General features: G+C 33.2%; 1 protein-coding gene across 2 annotated transcripts in view; it reads right to left on the reverse strand.

The window, feature by feature from the left end:
* Positions 1-22195, reverse strand: part of STXBP5L (syntaxin binding protein 5L) — a 369562-nt gene that overhangs the window by 55661 nt on the left and 291706 nt on the right. The window contains exons 21-22 of one of the 2 annotated variants that reach the window (XM_079922719.1): positions 15929-16021; positions 2352-2402 (exon numbers count right to left, since the gene is read on the reverse strand). In XM_079922719.1, the coding sequence (XP_079778845.1) occupies positions 2352-2402; positions 15929-16021 (144 nt within the window). The remainder of the gene's footprint in view (positions 1-2351; positions 2403-15928; positions 16022-22195) is intronic. The other variant, XM_079922720.1, reaches the window with a different exon arrangement.

A 22195-nucleotide genomic window follows, 5' to 3' on the forward strand; every position in this document is an offset into this window, starting at 1 on the left:
GAATATTGTTCCCTGTGCTATATGGTAAACAGTCCTACATTTCTAATTGCTCACTGAGTGGTTAACATGAATGTCCCTGAGCAACTCAAACTCATTTTCCTTTCCTCTCAAACCAGGTATTCTCCATGAGAATGGTATTCTCCATTTTCTGCACTCTGTAGTCATCCTTGACTCCCCCTATTTCCTTATGCCTTACCAGTCCTGTTCCCTCACTGTTCCCAATCCCAGTTGTAAAGTCTCCCATGGTAACACCTCTTCATTTTCACTGTTGTTATCCTACTTTGGTCCTTATTTGGTGTACTACAATAGCTTCTTACACATTTTCCTCCTTCACTAAAGGGTTATACACCACTGGAGAATATTCTTCCTGAAACCATGTTACAAGCAACCCAGGATATATTTTACAGCAAAGTTTTACATTGGAAGAATTTACATACATAAAGACATTTATCCTCTTTCAGAATCCTTACAATTTTTTTTCTGGAGATTTGTGGGAAACAAGTTTTAAAAATGAAATTACATTGACAACATAGTTAGAAATAGGGATTTAATGAAATTTTATTGTGAATACTTTTAATTGCAAAAAATCCTTTAGTAAAGTGATAAGCACTTGACTATTTTATCTTTTATATATGTGAGTTTTCATAATCATCTTTGTCTAAAGTATGTGTAAAAATAGAATGAAACAACTGGGAAGGAGATAATTGGCGACTGACAGTTTTAGGAATTGTTTATTAATATGTTTATTAATAACAATCATGCCTAACTGACCTCCAGATTAGAATTAAAACTAAGAGCTTTCTTTGCTACTTCCAATAAATATGGAAGTGGGCTGAGAATCTTCTATTTTTTTTTATTATTCCTGTTCAACATTCTAGGAAAGAAATTATGATATGTGGAAATTATGTGAATAAATATCAGAATGCATATTTTTCTAGAGAAAAGCATTCTCATTCTTTAGTCTTCATTTGTCACAGTACATGCTATACAAAATGATAGGTAATTATAAGATTATAAGTTTTGCAATGATATATACCTGATTTAAATTCAGTTTTGCTATAGTTGTATGACCTTAGACAAATTTGAAGTTTTCATAGCCTTAATTTATTTGTAAAGTGGGAACAATATTACTGATCTATCTCGGATAATTTGTACAAATTATGTAGCATAATGTCTGACATGTAGTAGCAGGTCAATAAATGGAGCTAGAATGTTGATTCTTCCTCTGACATCAATTACATTGGCAAAATACTAATTAACTTCATAACAATTTTGTTAATATTAAACTAATAATAATACTAAATATGTTAGTGCTTTGCATTTAAAAATACAATAACATAATTGTCCAATTTAATCAAATTCGTCTAAGATGATATGTAATCAGATTTTGAATGTAACAAACTATTTGACTAAAAGTTATTTAATTTAGATACAATGAGATGAGGTATGTGAATATGCTCCATAAACTTTGGGTATTATGTTCTGTGATCTAGGTTAAAATCTTAATTCTACAATTTATTAACAATATAACCTCAGTTTCTACTCTGAAAAAAAAGACTGGGAACAATAATAACTATCTTAAAGAGTTGCTAAGAAAGTCAAATAAAATAATGTATGTGAAACAGCTTTGTACACTAAAAAATAATGCAAAGACTAATTATTGTACTTTTCTTATTTCAACCATGACATTAGTAGGATTTAATGCTATGACTTTAAGTCAGAATAAAGGAGATGAAAATAAAAGTAATTCAATTAAATTTCAGAAAAAAAAACTCTTGGCACAAGCAGATAAAAGTTCTGAAAGAAAAATTTATGAAAGCCTATTTATTTCAGAGCTAGAATTATGAATAAGCCCTTAACCACCACAAAAAATAAACTAAAAGTGAATAAAATCTCCTATAACTTTCTTAAATGGAGAGAACTCTATTCTTTTATGTATCGGACTTTGTTGTTGTTGTTGTTAAATAGCATTAATTCTAAATGATATTAATATACAAAATGGGAAAAACAGTTCCAGAAAAAGTGATGTTCATTTACATGGTTACAGTCACAAGGGTCCATATGCATGACTAGTTAATGTTTAAAACCATTCTCATGATAAAAAACAAAAACCCGAAAACATTATATACCTTGGTGTGTAATGATTTATGAAACATAATTTTGTAAAATGATTAACAAACAAAATGTTGAATGCTGCCAACAGAACTGTATGGTGATTTTTAAGAAAGGCTTTTTGGAAAGCCATTAAACACTGCCATCTAGGAAACTTGTTATTCATGGACTGGTTGGTTAAAATGTTCAGCCAAATGAATGTAAGAAAACTTAAAATTGTTGGCTTTTGCCTACCGTACCAAGATCAGCCTTAAGATCTGTTGGCAGACTTAACTTTCTTGATCCTTTAACTGAAACAACAGAAAAAGGAAAAAGTTAATTATATAAAATTAAAGAGGAGTGTGAGGGAACAGTATGTTTTACAGTATAAGTATTGTGAACGTTACATTTAGTGAGCATTATGGAAGCAGAAATATTGTTCAGTGTTAGTTTGTTGTCATTCAGGAATAAATAATACGCAAACAGAAACATGAGAAAAGCAATTGTTATTACAGTAAATAATTAAGTGCATCTTTGCATAGTTTTTTTCACATGTAGCATGAGAAGTGATTTCTTATTTTGGAAAGAACCAAAAATCAATTCCAGATAAATCTGATAGATAAAGAAGTACTGCAACAAATGTATAAGTTCAGATCATAAATAACAATGGTAAGGGGGAAAACTGATTAACTCTGTAAGCATTTTTTGAAATAGAAAGAAAATTCTATTATAGATGTGTATGATATAGTGAAGGAAACTTTACCATACCTATGGCAGGTGAAATGACTTATATATTGAATACTACAATGTTAAATTCAATAGATAAAAAAATCTTAAATAAAAAATATTTGAAAATAAATTTAATTATATTATTATAAATCAAGCTGTCATAAAATGTTTGAATAAACCAAGAAAACTCCTACAATTTATTGAAAATTTGCCTCATTATCTGTTAATAAAAATTTTACATTGGGCATCTCATAAAATATTTAACTGGAATGTTACAATATAAAGAAATTGCATTAGGGGAAATCATGTTAGAAATATTTTCTGTCAGTTAATACTTTATTAAGACTCAAATTGATACTATCAATTTATACCTTCTAATGAGTGATTTTCTTTACAATTAGGAAAGATATTTTAAAATAAAGATGCAGTATGATACAGTAGAAAGAATACTCAATTTAAACTCAGAAAACATGAGTCACAAATTTCTGAATTGTTACCACCTAATTAAAAAACTTTGAAAAAATTTTATAAAAATTCCTTCATCAATTTTCAGCTTAATCTTCCCATCTGTCAAATAACATGTTTGATAGTATCTCTAATATTTCAGCTGGAATTATTGAAATATATTTTATAAAACCTAAATATAATAGAAACCTAAATATACTTTTTGTGTGTCATGAAATATTACTCATCTTTTGATTTTTTTCCAACCATTTAAAAAACCCATTCTTAATTCACAAGTCATACCAAAATAGGTTGCAAACTGGATTTGGCCTGTGGGCTGTAGCTTGCTGACTACAATATGCCATGCTAAACTACTTATTAAAGGAAATCTAAGCATTATCATTCTAATAAAAATAATAGCAACAGGCAGTTGTCTCTATAAAAAAGATATTAAATAATTCTATTAAGGAGAAATCAAATCAAATTTGAGCAATTTGGGTTTAGAATCAGCAGCACAACAAAAAGATTGTATTTATATAAAAATATGTCAAACTAAATAAATATATGTAATAATTATGCCAGAACAGGTTGCAAATAAAGTATATTTTGTAAATTGATTCACAATTCAGATAGACTGAGGAAGTGGGATGTTACTATTTTAAATCTTTCACTTAATTTTTAAAATAGGAACTAATTCTTTATAATGTAAGGATTTGTTTCAGAATTTCTTTTTAATTGTTTCTATTTTGTTTTTAAATAGGGTATTTCAATATATCTATATAGTATAAATTCAAAAATGGATTATAAAGATGCTTTCAGAAAGAAGTCAAACAGTTCCTTTCTATTAGTCTAGTATCTAATTTACTCTGGCTCTCAAATCTCCACTTTTTGGGATACCCCTTCCACTTCACCACCAACCTTCTTGGCTTCCTGTAGACTGCTTCCTACCTAAAAATTGGGGGCCCGTAACAAACCCCAACCTCAATTGTATAAATGGGGGAGGAAAAGGGAGCAATTAGATGGTGGGATTGATTGACAAACTTCTTTAATAACAATGTTAATAACAGGTGTCTGTTATTTATGCACAGAAAAATCTTCACTTGTCCAGCTACTAGTAAACTCATACTCATCCTTTAAGACAGCTGAAAAATCACCACCTCCTCGAAGGCAGCCTCAGCCTTAAGGCTTCATTTGGTGCCATTATCTTAACTTTCATAGCACCTTGTACACATCTTTTATAACACATTTTATTATACTTGATTTTTTTTTACTCTGTCTACTATCGACTAAAATACTGAAACTTTGCGTTCTCTAGGGATGGGGATTATATTCCCAATACCTAATTAATTATTGGCATAGAATAGATGTACAATAAGTGTTTGCTGAATGAAAGTTTAAAAAAAAAACAGTAAAGTCGGAAGGTAGGGGTGAAGGGTTATTCTGAAGAGGCCTAAACAGACAGAAAGCATGTTTCAAGTGGTACAAGAATATGTTACACATTAACATTTGAGGAATTTGGGTTGGAAGATGAGTAAGGCAAGAGGGAATAAGAGGCAAGTAGTCCTGGAAATAAACTGAATGAAAACAGTACATATTAACCTGTGCAATGTGCCCTTGGGAATGCAGCTCTCTGAATTTCTTCATTTTTACTGTTACCTAGCAAAAGCATACATACCACTATCATTTCATATTGTTAGCCAAAGAGGAGAAAATGGGAAATAGAAACTTCACATTACTCATTGTCTTAGCACACTGCACTAAGAGAGGTGGAGAATCCTGGCTCAAAGGAATCTTTAAGGTTACATAGTCCAATATCCTACTCAATATAAGTATTCTCTTACAACATTCTTGACATCATACCTGTTTGTGATAGAAACCTTCAAAGTATAAAAAAATCCAATTTTGGGTTGCTATAATTGCTACAAAATTTCCTTCCATTTGAGCTCAAACTACTTTCCTTTACCATTTACTAGTTTGTTCCAGTTCTAACCTCTGGCACAATTAAAAAAAAAAAAAAGAAGTACCTCATTTTTGCTCTCATATGCCAGTTCTTAAAGCATTACGGGCCATCTAGGTACTCTGATTTGGTCAGCAGGAATCTGTATTTTAATAAGTGTTGCAGGCAATACTAATAAAAGAGGTTGGCAGATAGATCACATTTTGAGAAATCATGTTTTACTGTTTTATAAACTTTAACCAACCTATGGGACTTTCACTCAAGACCCTTCCACAAAAAAGTACATCCTGTGATGCATCTCAGATTTTCCATTAAAGAGATGCCATGTTGTCCTTAGTTGTTAAGTTTGATATAGATATTATGCTGCTGAGCATTTTAAGGTGATTATGATTTTATATATATATATATATATATATATATATATAAAGTTAACAGGTACTTTTTTAGTTCCTTTTGAGCAATTTTTTTCGTATCTGTCTTTGATCTTCCGTTTTCTAAAGAGGAAGAGAAGTTGATAGTTACAAGGATAGTAATGCTCCTATTAGAAGAGAATAGATATGTTTTTTCCCTTCTGTAAAGCTCCACAAAGACTTCTGCTTTTCTCCAAGGTGAGTTTCCTAGGGTCTGGCGAAATGAAGCCCAGTGATCAAAACCATAGCTGAAGTCAAACCATAACTCAAACATTTGCCAGCTGAGTGACCCTGGTCTGGTAGTTACTTAAATCTCAGGATGACTGTTTCTCTTCCTTTGTAGAAGGGGTTTGATAATTAGTCCCTACTTCAAAGGGATCTTGTCAGTATTAAAGAAATATGTGTAAAGTACTTAACATGGTGTGGTAAATAATATTAGGTATTATATTCTTTATTAAACTTAGTTGGCAAGAAAGCTTGTCATTCTGTGGTATTCTGTATCAAAAATGACTTACCCAGACAACATGTCCTTTTTGCAATCTAGTGTCTAGTATTAAATACAGCACGTTTGATAATGCCTCCAGTTGCATATGGTACCATTATCTCTTTCCTCTGCACAATCCCTCAACACCTTGAAAAGCTGCCTGTCTTGGCTCACAGACAGTAATACAGAAAACAGTACCATACTGTAATCCAGCTGCGGGGCAGGGAATATTGCTGCAGCAAGTATTAGAACAGTTTGATTTCTTATTATCCTAGTCCTGTTAGATTCTGGGAAAATTGTCAGGAAATTCTTGCTACCTTAACATGTTGTGGCTTACATTTTTGAAAATAAAAACAAAGGAAAGAAAATGAATAACTGTACATTTAAAAAGGTGAATTTTATTCTAATGTAAATTACATGCCACTAAATCTGAGTTTTAAAAAATTTGAAGCATCCCCACAGATAGTTTTACTCACTTACCTAACCATATCTATCACCTTATGAATCACCTAGAAATTGTTAGGTAGGATGTCATAAGAGACCAAAGATGATGCAAATGAGTAAAAGGATTAGCTGATGGCAAAATACATATTAATATTTATAAATTCAGGCCTAAAGATTTGGTGACAGCCAAGCGCTACAATAGGACCAGATTATAAACCTTTGCAAAACTATTCATCTCTACTCCTAGATTATCTGCCTCCCAAATTCAGGTTCATTTACAGTAATGAGACATGGTACTGTGACGGTTTACCATAGCTTATGCCAGAATGGGGTCATATGCTCAGCCCTAAATATAAACAGAAGTTCAGGTATTACAACAGGGTTTTGCCTAGGAGGCTTCAGTATATCTTGACTGTATCATTGCCTGTATATTCATATGCCTTTTTCCTAAGTCCTGATTCAATTTAAAGTAAATAATTAGTGCAGCCTGGCTTATCAGAGGAATGTCGTATTGGCTTCAAATAATTTTTTATTCAGATCCTTGGTTCCACATTTGAATCAAAATTTTAGCAACAGAGATGAACCCTCAATCAGTCTGAATATGGCTACTACTTTAATGGGAAATATCATAAAAAGCTAGGTTAGAAGTTTCTAACTCAAATCTTTGATAAGCTGTTTGTTGATTAGAAACAACTGGATTGACTTTTTGATTTCCCATGAAGGATTTCTACTTTAAGGCTAAGCTACAACTATTAATTGGAAATTTAGAATGGTCAAGGAGAACACGTTTAGTCTCTTTAGGCCATGGGAGTTCATCATTGCTTTTATAATATAACCACTATTGTATATTATTGAGAATCTCTGTTCTGGTCACTAGCACACAGTTAAGATTAAGAAACTTGGCTAAAGTTATAATGGTAGAAAGAGGTAGGGTAAGGTCAAATTTCTAAGACTCCAAAGCTATGCCCTTTGCACTAAGCAATACAATCTTCCTGACATAGAAGATACCTATGTATCCTAGACATCTTCTATAAAATAAATAAACCTAACACTAAATTAAAATAAAAAGTTGTTTAGATTAAAATGTTTGTAAAGTTTATCTATCTATTGATTCATTACTATATTCCAACCAGTCAGTTAATTAATTTCATTTGTCTCTATCTTCCCTATGCTGGAAACGAAGATAGGACAAAAACACCTGGGGTGTGTGTGTGTGTGTGTGTGTGTGTGTGTGTATGTATGTGTATATATATACACATATATAAATATACATATATATGTATATATACATATACATATATATACGTGCAAGTGTAGTTAAAAAACACACACATAAAAATATTTTGGAGTTACCGTGCCATGGTGGAGTCCTGAAAGACCTATACACCTCTAATTTTGTTGCCATTTCCCACCCCCCATTTTTTTATAAGTGGTTATGATATAGCCAGGCAAAGAGGTATATTTATTAGAATTTGCCCCAGCATACAAAATTTTAATGTCATGACTCTAGCTTTCTTGCCACCTGAAAATATGTATTACATTTCTATCTAAATGATGTTAGTGAATCAGTGACTTTTTCTTAGTGTCATATGAGCAAATGTTAGTGTCATATGATAAGCTCCATATGAGCAAATGTTAACTGATTATGAAACTTTATTTCTGTTCTTGTCTATCTTGAATTATAAACTCCTAGAGAGAACTAGGTTTTTCAACACACCTTTTTGAAAGCATACAAAAGGAGGTCAAGTAATTTGTGGAGTGAGAGGAACTTGAGGTCTAAAGATTAGGTTGGTTCCAGCTAAGCCATGTACTAGCACGATAAACTTGGGCAAGTTATAGAATTATTTTTCTTAGCCATAATTCTCCACTCATATAAAATGAGAACTATACCAACCTTACAGGATTGCTATAGAACTAAATATGATAATACTCATGAAAAATACCTTGAGTACTTTAAAGTACTATACCAATGTTGATTACTGTTTTTAGCAAACAAGGTTTAATAAATTCAGATTGTGATAATTTGATTATATAAATTATAAAAACTACTTTCAAAACCAGTTTTTCCTGGAACTTAAATGGTAAACAGTGTTTCTGATGTTTCATGAAAAATATATCTAAGTTCTTTTTAATTTTTTTGTTAAAACATTGTCTCTTTATAATTTAGCAACTTCTCTCTGCTTGGATGTCATAATTGCTTGGGTTTTTTTTTTCCAGCTTTTTTTTTTTTTTTTTTTTTTGCGGTACGTGGGCCTCTCACTTTTGTGTCCTCTCCCGTTGCCGATCACAGGCTCCGGACACGCAGGCTCAGCGGCCATGGCTCATGGGCTTAGCTGCTCCGCAGCATGTGGGATCTTCCTGGACTGGGGCATGAACCTGTGTCCCCTGCATTGGCAGGCGGACTCTCAATCACTGCGCCACCAGGGAAGCCCTTTCCAGCTCTTTTAAAAAATTTTTATTTTATATTGGGGTATAGTTGATTAACAATGATGCATCAGCCTCAGTGTACAGCAAAATGACTCAGCCATACATGTACGTGTATTTATTCTTTTTCAAATTCCTTTCCCATCTAGGCCACCATAGAATATTGAACAGAGCTCCCTTCACTACATAGCAGGTCCCCGTTGGCCATCTGTTCAACACATAGTAGTGTGTATATGTCAATCTCAAACTCCCAATCCATCCCCTCCCATTCCTCCACCCCGGCAACCACAAGTCCATCCTCCAACTCTGTGAGTCTGTTTCTGTTTTGTAAATAAATTTATATCATTTTTTTAGATTCCACATAAAAGTGGTATCATATGATAATTGTATTTCTCTGTATGACTTACTTCACTTACTGTGATAAGCTCCAGGTCCATCCACGTTGCTGCAAAGGGCGTTGTTTCATTCTTTTTAATGGCTGAGTAACATTCCATTGTATAAATGTATCACAGCTTCTTTATCCATTTATCTGTCAATGGACATTTAGGTTGCTTCCATGCCTTGGCTATTGTAAACAGTGCTGCAATGAACATTGGGGTGCATGTATCCTTTCAAACCATGGTTTTCTCCAGGTATATGCCCAGGAGTGGGATTGCTGGGTCATATGGTAGCTCTATTTTTAGTTTGTAAAGGAACCTCCATACTGTCCTCCATAGTGGCTATACCAATTTACATTCCCACCAACAGTGTAGGAGGATTTCCTTTTCTCCACACCCTCTCCAGCATTTATTGTTTGTAGCCTTTTTAATGATGGCTGCTCTGACTGGTGTGCAGTAATATCTCATTGTAATTTGATTTGCATTTCTCTAATAATTAGCAGTGTTGAGCATCTTTTTATGTGCCTCTTGGCCATCTGAATGTCTTCTTTGGAGAAATGTCTATTTAGGTCTTATGGCCATTTTTTTATTGGGGTGTTCGTTTTTTTGGTATTGAGCTGCATGAGCTGTTTTTAGATTTTGGAGATTAATCCCTTGGCAGTTGCTTCGTTTGCAAATATTTTCTCCCATTCTGAGGGTTGTCTTTTCATCTTGTTTATGGTTTCCTTTGCTGTGCAAAAGCTTTTGACTTTAATTAGTTCCCATTTGTTTATTTTTGTTTTTATTTCCATTATGCTAGGAGATGGATTGAAAATATATTGCTGTGATTTATGTCAAAAAGTGTTCTTCAATTGTTTTCCTCTAAGAGTTTTATAGTATCAGGCCTTATATATAGGTCTTTAATCCATTTTGAGTTTATTTTTGTGTGTGGTGTTAAAGAATGTTCTAATTTCATTCTTGTACATGTAGCTGTCCAGTTTTCCCAGCACAATTTATTGAAGAGACTGTCTTTTATCCATTGTATAGTCTTGCCTCCTTTGTCATAGATTAATTGACCATAGGTGCTGGGTTTATTTCTAGGCTTTCTATCTGTTTCACTGATCTATATTTCTGTTTTTGTGCCAGTTCCATACTGTTTTGATGGCTGTAGCTTTGTAGTATAGTCTGAAGTCAGGGAGCCTGATTCTTCCAGCTCCATTTTTCTTTCTCAAGATTGCTTTGGCTATTCATGGTCTTTTGTGTCTCCATACAAATTGTGAAATTTTTAATTCTAGTTCTGTGAAAAATGCCATTGGTAATTTGATAGAGATTGCACTGAAGCTGTAGTATGGTCATTTTGACAATATTGATTCTTCCAATCCAAGAACATGGTATATCTTTTCATCCTGTTTGTGTCATCTTTGATTTCTTTCATTAGCATCTTATAGTTGTCAGAGTACAAGTCTTTTGCTTCCTTAGGTAGGTTTATTCCTAGTTATTTTATTCTTTTTGATGCAATGGTAAATGGGATTGTTTCCTTAATTTCTCTTTCTGATCTTTCGTTGTTAGTGTATAGAAATGCAACAGATTTCTGTGTATAAATTTTGTATCCTGCAACTACCAAATTCATTGATGAGATCTAGTAGTTTTCTGGTAGCATCTTTAGGATTTTCTATGTATACTATCATGTCATCTGCAAACAGTGACAGTTTTACTTCTTTTCCAATTTGTATTCTTTTTATTTCTTTTTCTTCTCTGACTGCCATGGCTAGGACTTCCAAAACTATGTTTAATAAAAGTGGCAACAGTGGACATCCTTGTCTTGTTCCTGTTCTTAGAGGAAATGCTTTCAGCTTTTCACCATTGAGTATGATGTTATCTGTAGGTTTGTCATATATGGCCTTTATTATGTTGAGGTATGTTGCCTGTGTGCCCACTTTCTGGAGAGCTTTTACCATAAATCAGTGTTGAATTTTTGAAAAGCTTTTTCTGCATCTATTGAGATGATTATATGGCTTATATTCTTCAATCTGTTGATGTGGTGTATCACATTGATTTGCAGATATTGAAGAATCTTTGCATCCCTGGGATAAATCCCACTTGATCATGGTGTATGATCTTTTTATTGTATTGTTGGATTCGGTTTGCTAGTACTTTGTTGAGAATTTTTGCATCTATGTTCATCAGCAATATTGATCTGTAGTTTTCTTTTTTGTGTGATATCTTTGTCTGGTTTTGGTATCAGGGTGATGGTGGCCTCATAGAATGAGTTTGGTAGTGTTCCTTCCTCTGCAATTTTTTGGAAGAGTTTCAGAAGGATAGGTGTTACCTCTTCTCTAAATGTTTGATAGAATTCACCTGTGAAGCCATCTGGTTGTGGACTTTTGTTGGGAGTTTTTATTATTTATTTATTATTATTGTTTTTTTTCGGTATGCGGGCCTCTCACTGTTGTGGCCTCTCCCGTTGCGGAGCACAGGCTCTGGATGTGCAGGCTCAGCGGCCATGGCTCACGGGCCCAGCTGCTCCACAGCACGTGGGATCTTCCCGGACCGGGGCACAAACCCGTGTCCACTGCATTGGCAGGCAGACTCTCAACCACTACACCACCAGGAAAGCCCTGTTGGGAGTTTTTAAATCACAGTTTCAATTTCAGTAATTGTGATTGGTCTGTTCATATTTTCAATTTCTTCCTGGTTCAGTCTTGGAAGGTTGTACCTTTCTAAGAATTTGTCCATTTCTTGTAGGTTGTCCATGTTGTTGGCATAGAGTTGATTGTAGTGGTCTCTTATGATGCTTTGTATTTCTGTGGTGTCCATTGTAACTTTTCCTTTTTCATTCCTAATTTTATTGATTTGATCCCGCTCTCTTTTTTTCTTGATGATTCTGGCTAAAGGTTTATCAATATTGTTTATTTTTTCAAAGAACCAGATTTTAGTTTCATTGATCTTTGCTATTGTTTTCTTTGTCTCTATTTCATTTATTTCCTCTCTGAGCTTTATGATTTCTTTCCTTCTACTAACTTTGGGTTTTGTTGTTTCTTGTTTCTCTAGTTGCTTTAGTTGTAAGGTTAACTTGTTTATTTGAGATTTTCTTGTTTCCTGTGGTAAGACTATATTGCTATAAACTTTCCTCTTAGAACTGCTTTTGCTGCATCCCATAGGTTTTAGATCATTGTGCTTTTGTTTTCATTTGTCTCTAGGTATTATTTCCTTTCTGATTTCTTCAGTGAGCCATTGGTTGTTTGGTAGCATATTGTTTATCCTCCAAGTATTTGTGTTTTTTTTAGTTTTTTTTTCTTGTAGTTGATTTCTAATCTCATAGTGTTGTGGTTCGAAAATATGCTTGATATGATTTCAGTTTTCTTAAATTTTCCGAGGCTCACTTTGTGGCCTAGCATGTGATCTATCCTTCAGAATGTTCCATGTGTGCTTGAGAAGAATGTGTATTCTCTTGCTTTTGGATGGAGTGGTCTATAAATCTCAATTAAGTCCATCTGGTCTAATGTGTCATTTAAGGCCTGTGTTTCCTTACTGATCTTCTGTCTGTCAATCTTTCTAATGAGGAAAGTGGAGTGTTAAAGTCCCCCATTGTTATTGTGAATTTCTCCTTTTATGGCTGTTAGTGTTTGCCTTATATATTGAGATGCTCCTATGTTGGGTGCATAAATCTTCACAATTGTATCTTCTTCTTGGATTTATTCCTTGATCATTATGTAGTGTCTTTCTTTTTCTCTTGTAACAGTCTTTATTTCAAAGTCTATTTTCTCTGATATGAGTATTGTTACTCCAGCTTTCTTTTGATTTCCATTTGCATGGAATACCTTTTTCCATCCCCTCACTTTCAGGCTGTATTTGTCCCTAGATCTGAAGTGGGTGGGTCTCTTGTAGAGAGCACATATATGGGTCTTGTTTTTGTATCCATTCAGCCACTCTGTCTTTTGGTTGGGGCATTTAATCTGTTTATGTTTAAGATAATTACTGATATACATATTCTTATTTCCATTTTGTTAATTGTTTTGGATTTGTTTTTGAAGGTCTTTTTTCTTCCTGTTTTGTTCTCTTCTCTTGTGATTTGATGAATATCTTTCATGTTGTGTTTGGATTGCTTTTTCTTTTTTGTGTATCTTTGTAGATTTTCCATTTGTGGTTACCATGAGGTTTTGATGTAGCACTCTATGTATAAAGAAGATTGTTTTAAGTTGATGATCTTTTCATTTTAAATGCATTTCCAATATCCTGCATTTGTACTCTCCTCTTCTAACAATTGCTGGTTTTAAATTCGTATTTGTATGTGGATGATTTCCTACCTTTACTGTGTGTTGGCCTTTACCAGAGAGCTTTTCCCTTTGTAATTTTCTTGTTTTTAGTTGTGGCCTTTTCTCTTCCACCTAGAGAAGTTCCTTTAGCATATTTTGTAAAGCTGGTCTGGTAGTGCTGAATTCTCTTAGCTTTTGCTTGTCTGTAAAGCTTTTGACTTCTCCATCAAATCTGAATGAGAACCTTGCTGGGTAGCGTATTCTTGGTTGTAGGTTCTTCCCTTTCATCACTTTAAATGTATCTTGCCAACCCCTTCTGGCCTGCAGAATTTCTGCTGAAAAATCAGCTGATAACCTTATGGGAGTTCCCTTGTATATTATTTGTTGATTTTTCTCTTGTTCTTTTTAATATTTTTTCTTTGACTTTAATTTTTTCAATTTGATTACTGTGTGTCTCTGCATGTTCCTTCTTGGGTTTATCCTGCCTGGGACTCTCTGTGCTTCCTAGACTTGGGTGACTGTTTCCTTTTCCATGTTAGGGAAGTTTTCAACTATTATCTCTTCAAATGTTTTCTCAGGTCCTTTCTCTCTCTCTCCTCCTTCTGGGACCCCTATAAAGTGAATGTTGGTGCATTTTATATTGTCCCAGAGGACTCTTAGACTGTCTTCATTTCTTTTCATTCTTTTTTCTTTATTCTGTTCTGTAGCAGTGATTTCCACCATTCTGTCTTCCAGTTCACTTATCCATTCTTCTGCCTCACTTATTCTGCTATTGATTCCTTCCAGTGTATTTTGTATTTCACTTATGATATTATTCATCTGTTTGTTTGTTCTTTAGTTCTTCTAGGTCTTTGTTAAACATTTCTTGTATCTTTTTGATCTGTGCCTCCATTCTTTTTCTGAGATCTTGGGTCATCTTTACTATCATTACTCTGAATTGTTTTTCAGGTAGATTGCCTATCTCCACTTCATTTAGCTGTTCTTCTGGGGTTTTATCTTCTTCCTTCATCTGGGACATATTCCTCTGATGTCTCATGTTGTCTAATTTTCTGTGATTGTGGTTTCCATTCCGCAGGCTGTGGGGTTGTAGTTCTTTTGCTTCTGTTGTCTTCCCCCTGGTGGAGGAGGCTGTCTAAGAGGCTTCTGAAGGCTTCATGATGGGAGGGACTGCTTCCTGCCCACTTCCAGTTTGTGGATTGACCACTTGGTGGGTATGGGATTTATCACGATTGTGCTCCTACTGTCTCACTGTGGTTTCTTTGTCTTGTAGGATGTAGAGGATCATTTTTGGTATTTTCCAGCATTTTTTGTGGTTGATTGTTCAGCAGTTATTATTTTGGTGTTTTTGTAAGAAGGGGTGTGCTCACATCCTTCTACTCTGCCATCTTGTCTCCACTGACCGGATGTCATATAATTCCAATTGTGATTATTTTTTGTAATTCCCATATTTTTTGTTCTCAATTTATTAATGAAAATCAGGGGGAAAGCTTAGGCTTTACAACTAAATAGAACTCAGTTGGGATTCTAGCTCCACTTATTTAAATACTCTGAGCTTCAGTTTTCTCATCAGAAAAAAGGCATATCACAGGGGTGTTGTATTACACAAGAAATAAAAAAGAAACTGCTGTCTTGGAAAATTGTGGGTTACAATTATTTTTAGGTTCCTTAGTCACTGACTTTACTTGGGGTCTAGAACATTGGTAATTCAGGTTTGTTAAAGTTGTAAATCTAGTCACAACTATTTTTTAATGAATGCCTAATTTAAGAAGCTGTACAACTTGTGTTTGATTCTGATTTGGTCCCTATGAGCAGCATCAAATATTCAATGAATCTGCATAAAATTTACAGGACCTTTTTTCTGCTCACTACTTTTGAGAGAGCAGTGCCCCTCTGAGGTGATTCTTTGCAGTTTCCATGATAATCACAGTTGTTTCTGATCACAGAAAATATTTAATTGTATCATGAAGAGTTAAGAAGAATTTTTACAAAACTACTTTTTGGCTGTTAGGTTTTCCCTAAATTATCTGTTGGCCACTCCATTATTTTCTTATAGGCCTGATGAAATTATCCAGGTTTACAGTAAAAAAAACCCCACCACTATCTAAATTCTATGGCAAATGTCAAAAGCCTTAGGTATTCCTGCTTTATATCTCCTGAAGTTGGTGTCTGTAGTTTTAACCACTGCTTTAGGAAAATTAGTCTTCATTCACCGTGAGAGACCTGTGTTTTCAGCACAACACGTAAGAATAAAGGTTTTGAGACAAATTGTGAAGTCTAGAAAATTATGGAGTATGAATAACTTCTTTGTTCATAAAAGAGATTTTCACTTTCACCTGGCAAGTGATGTACTTGATTCCTCTGTCTCACAGCTGGTATTTCATTCCTATAAAAGCCTGGTGCTGCCTCGGGAGTTCTGGTAGCAAGTCCTAAAGGAAGGGAATAAAAAACTATTGGCATGTAATTTTTAGCCCAAGTAAACCAAGTATTTTTACCTTAGAGGTGAATTTCATGATAACTATTTGGAAGGGTGTCTGTTTTGTGCCTTTACCTGAGTATTTTGGTACTGCCTCAACAGAGGACTCTTTGGAAGGAAGAAGCATTCTTCTTTAGAGGATGTAACAGGGTTCTAGACATGTAGAATCACACAGAGGCAGCATTCAAACTAGGCTATGAGACCTAGTTCTAACTCAGGTTTGAGAACAACAGAGTTGATTACTTCTTTTTTAGTATTTTGTGACATTATTTTTTGTGATATTTTTTAATAAAGATTTTTTTTTTTTTTTTTTTTTTTTTTTTTGCGGTATGTGGGCCTCTCACTGTTGTGGCCTCTCCCGTTGTGGAGCACAGGCTCCAGATGCACAGGCTCAGCGGCCATGGCTCACGGGCCCAGCCGCTCCGTGGCATGTGGGATATTCCCGGACCGGGGCACGAACCCGCGTCCCCTGCATCAGCAGGCGGACTCTCAACCACTGCGCCACCAGGGAAGCCCAAGATATTTTTAAGGATAAATATTTCTATCACCCTAGTCTTCACTTGAATTTGGTAGCATTATAAGTCTGTTGTATATTGTGGACAGTGAGAATCATGAGGATGGATAGCTGCATAGGTAGCAGCTGTATTAGGACATAATGCTAACCTAAAAAATGATGTTGAACTGGGAAAATGATTTTTAAAGGCAAACCTTCAAGTAGGACAAATTAGAAAAATGCACACCTTGTGGGCAGATATAACCCTACAGTTGAAGGCTTGGTTAGTTTCTTGGGCCAAAGAAAAAGGGGCTGTTTCCTTTAGGGGACTGCAGTTCTGTTCCAGGTAAGTGGAGCTAGGGCTCATGTTAGCTTCTGCTCACCCCCTTGGGATGTATGTTTATGCAGTGCACAAAATGCACAAGCTTACCTGGTGAGGGAAAAATGGTTACACAGCTTTAAGGAAAAATAATAACAATTTGTATAACTATTGCTTTAATGTTGGTTTCTGCAGATAGACTGTCAGTTCCATTTGGCATGGGGTATGTTAATTTTGTTCATTAGTTTATTCTCAGTGGATATCATAATATCACTCTAACTGTAGATATTGTAAATTACTTGTTAAATAGTTGGGTGAATGAATAATATGAAATGATTGTTATCCTGGAAGCTGAGAACATCAGCATTCTGGTTGGCTCACTGGGACCCTTTCAGCTCCCAATCCCTACTCTTGTCTCTCTCATCATCCTAAAGGAAATATTTAATAGTCATTCTATTAATTAGAATTATTATTCTATTAATATTTAATTTAATAAAATATTAAACTTCACCCTATATTACTTGTGGTTTATTGGGCTAAAAGGGAGTTTAAGATCCATGTAGGAAAGCAGAGTTATAAAATGATTATCAGTTTCTGGCTCTCCTAATTTCTGACCTCTCTTACTCAGAGATATTCCTCATAATTAACTCTGAAATCTTGAAAGACTCATACCTGAGACTGGAAAAAAGAAAAGATATCTGCTAATACCACATCTATTCAACATTGTTTTGGAGGTCCTAGCTAATTTTTTCCCTTAGAAAGAAGAAATGGAACTGTCATTTTAACAGGGGGGAGCATAATTGGATACATAGATAATCTAAAAGAATTGACAAATTACTGAAATAAGTTTATCAAATATTCCGGACGTGAGGTCAATATACAAAAATTAATTATTTTTATATTCTAGCCATAAAAAATAATAAAAAGATATTTAAAAATTTACAACATAAAAATATCAAATACTGAGTAATAAAGCTAATGAAAGATGTGTAAGACCTCTACAAAGAAGACTAAAAATATTAAAGTAAAGAAGACACATAAATGGAGAGATACCAAGTGGAAAATTCATTGTTGAATGTCATTTCTGACCAAATGATCTATAGATGAAATAAAATTACAATCACTATCCAGACATATTTGTTTGTGTGCAAACTGACGTTTTTTCTAAAAGTTATATGAAAAGAAAAGACCTAAAATAGCTATAGCATTCTTGAAAAAGAGCTACAAAAACAAAATTGAGGACCTATACAACCAGCAATACTATAAAGCTACAGCAATTAAAACAGTGTGGAATTGGATTAATGGTAAACACACAAATGAAATAGAACATAAAGTCTAGAAACATGCGCATACATGGTAGAGTACACTAATTTGTGGCAAAAGTACCATTTCAGTGTAGTGGGGGAAATGATAGTTTTCTCATAAATGGTCCTTGTCAACTGGATACCTAAATGAAAGTAATAAACCTTGACTCTTTCCTCACATTAGACACAGAAATACATTTCAAATGGAACTTGAACTTAAAAGTGAAGGTACAACAATAAGCCTCCTAGAAGATAGGGAAATAGTTTTATGAACTTGGGGTGGGCAAAGATTTTCTTAAAAATAAAACAAAGCACATAAAGCACTAATAATAAAAGAAAGTATTGATCAATTGAATAACATTAGCATTAAAAACTTCTGCTCATGATAAGATCACCTTTAAGAGAGTAAAAGCAAGGCACAGAATGGGAAAAGATATTTTGCCCTATATACATCCAACAAAAGTACTTCTTTTTATGTATGTATCTACCTATCTACATACATATGCAGAATTTCTTATATATCAAAGAAAGTTGGCAACATAATAACAATGAGTAAAATACTTGAATATCTTATAAAAGAGGATATTAAAAATAGTCAATAAATGTAAAAGTTCATCAAAATCATTAGACATCAGGGATATGCACTGCAAGTTAATTCTACAGCAAGACAGCACTATATACACTCCAGAATGATTGAAACTGAAAAAAGAAAATTGGAAAGTATGTGGAACAAATAGAACTTTTATACACCGTTAATGGAAGTAAAATTGGTGCAACCACTTTAGAAAACTTGGTAGTATTTCCTGAAGCTGAACATATGCATACCCTATGACCTCAAAACTCACTCCCAGATACATGTAACACAGAAATGAGTTATATTTGTATTAAAAATTAGACAAGATTGGTCATAAAAACTTTACTTATAATAGCCCCCAACTGAAAACCACCTAAAATGTTCAGCAATAATAAACTGCATAAATAAATTGAGATATATTCATATAATGGATCATTACACATCAATAAAAATCATTCAGCAACATAGATATCATACACATAATGTTGAACAAAATAAGCAAAAAATAAAAGTAAATACTGAATGATTCCATTCATCTGAGAGTCCAAAACCCACAAAACTAATCTATGATGATAAAAGTCAGAATAGTAGGTAACTTTGTGGGGGTTAGTGGCTGAGAGGGGCATAAGGGGAGGTGCCCGGGGTTCCAGTAACATTCTATATCTTGATCTGGGTAAGTTTACTTGGTGTATTCATTTGTAAAAACTAGTCTACCTGAACTCTTAAGAATTATGCACTTTGAGGTTTACATATTGCACCTCAGTTTAAAAAAAGTTTACCTCAAAAGAGGTAAGGCCAAGGAATACAAAAAGAAATTACAAATAAAAGCAAGAGTTGTGGTATTAATAGCAAACAAGGTGAATTCAGGTGAAGGACACAATATGAAATGAACAATGGTGATTAATGGTAAAGAATGTATGGATATATCTTTGAATATTTACACATGAATATTTTAAAAAATAAACAGCAGATACAAGGAAAAATAGACAGAAACACATGATTAATACAATATTTTAATTCACCTTTTCCCCATCTTTGACAAGTCAAGTAATCAAAATATAAGTAATGACATGAGAGACTTAAATAATATGATTAATAAGGTAAAACTTACAGCTACCTAATGCCACATATTTACATTAAATAACTCTTGGGTCAAAGAAATATAAACAAACTGTTTACTATATAGAAAATACTGTTAATGCAATCATAATATATCAAAAGCTATTACATGTTAAAACAGAGTTCAAAGAGAAATTTAGCCTTGTTTTATCAATATGTAAGAAACAATAAATATAAATGAATTAAGCATCTACCACAAACAGGTGAAAAAGGAAAAAGTAAAATGAAGGAAAACAGAGGAGACTAATAAAGATAAAGCAGAAATCAGTAAGCTAAAAAACAAATTTAAAAAAACCAGTAAAACCACTGTTTGGGTTTAAACAGCAAAATAGATCAATTTAGTTACCCTAATTAAAGAAAGGCTCTCAATCTTTTCATATGTGTATTGTATATTTTTAGAAATGTTCCGTAATGAAAAAATTTTTCAGAGAAAGTACAAACATACAAGATAAGTAACTATAAAGGGTAAATGACAGGGGAATTCTACTAAAATGTTAAAAAGTAGATAACCAATAGTATTTAAATTGTTGGGCATAAAGAAGTCCTTAAAAGAAAAGATCAATGATTAGAAAAAAACTGCTCTAAGGCAAGATATACCACAAGCAAAGTTAAAAGTTAAAATTGAGAAAAATATTTGGATCTCATGTCATAAAGGGAAAATCTTCTTAACTTATGAAGAGGACTAATTAATTTAAAAAGAATGAACAACCCTATAGAAAATGGGCAAAGTATATGAATAGATAATTTACAAAAAATATTTAAAGAACTCTTAAATATATAAAAGGGTGTTCAACATCACTTATAATATGTGAGAGGTAAATTGAAACTGCATTGACATATTCTTTTTACCAAACAGACTTGCAAAGATAAAAAAATTTGATAACCAATATTTTCATGTTATTGCTAGAAGGAGAGAGAACTGTGCAAACCCCAAGAAGAGCAGTTGGGGAGTATCTATAAAGATTAAACAGGTGTATACTCTTTGACCCAGCAACTTCAATTTTAGGAATTTATCTGATAGATATACCTGCACACATTTAAAGTGAGGAATGTACCAAGGTTAGTCACTGTGGCATTGTTTGACATAGCAGTAGACTGGCACTAAACTGTATGTCCTTTAATTGGTAAAATGATTAAATAAATTATAGTACACACATATAATTCAATATCATATAAATGTAAATAATAAGAAAATACTTTATGTAATGAAATGGAAAGCAAGATACACTGTAAAGTGAAACAAGCAAAGTACAACGAAGTGCATAATATTACTATTTTTGTACAAAACAGAAGGCAAAAGTCTGTTTCTTTTTGGTTTGTTTACAAACACAAATTGCCTGGAAGGATAAACAAGAAACTACCAATAATGTTTAATTTTTCAAGAGAGTAGAAACAATGTATGGGGAAGGATGGGAGGGAAATTTATTTTTATTCTATTTCTTTTTGATATTAGAACCTAATAAATGTATTACTATTCAAATTCAGATTATGGATGAGAATTTAAAGTGAGGTTAAATTAATTGAATTTGATATAGAATATTAAATTATATTTTAATTGAAGATTTCTGACACGGGAAAATATCAAAGTAATATTTTAAGGAGATTAATTTTGCAACATGATATGCAAAATGAATTCTAAGAGGGAGAGATGGAAAATAGAGACACCTGTTAGAATAATTTTGTAATATTCTAGGTATGGTGTAATAAATACCTATATTAAGATGGTGCCAATGGGAATGCAAAAGAAAGGGTAAATGTATGAGACCATGCTTAACATGAAAGCAGTAAAATAAGGATTAGATGGATATGATTAAAACAGAAATTTACACAGGACACAACTAGATTCTATTCAGCCTACATTCCTGAAGAATAACAATAAACAACTAACAACTCTTAAGGAAGTAGATTGAAGAATGTCACAATTCCAGCTGAATTTCTAAAAGTCAAAATTCATTGCTTTATAAAGAGATAACTAAATGTTTATAAATTTGCATGAAGTTAAAAATAAAATAAATAAAATAATTTAAATAAAAAAATAATTTTTTGATACTCTATGAAAACAGATCTACAATTCAATGTCAAAGATATACCTAATTTTTTGGTGCTTAAAAATTTACACATTACTATGTGTATATTACAGAAAAATCAGGTAAATAAAAAATCTTTAAAAAGCAAATTATTCACAATGCTGACACCCAACAATTTGTACTATACCTTTTTTTTTCACAGACCTTAAAAACTTATTCCTAAGAAGCTTTATACTCATATTTTTAATATAATGGGCTCACAACATATATTATCATTTTTCTTTTGCCAAT

This window comes from Stenella coeruleoalba (genome assembly GCF_951394435.1).
Source record: "Stenella coeruleoalba genome assembly, chromosome: 5".
NCBI lineage: Eukaryota > Metazoa > Chordata > Mammalia > Artiodactyla > Delphinidae > Stenella > Stenella coeruleoalba.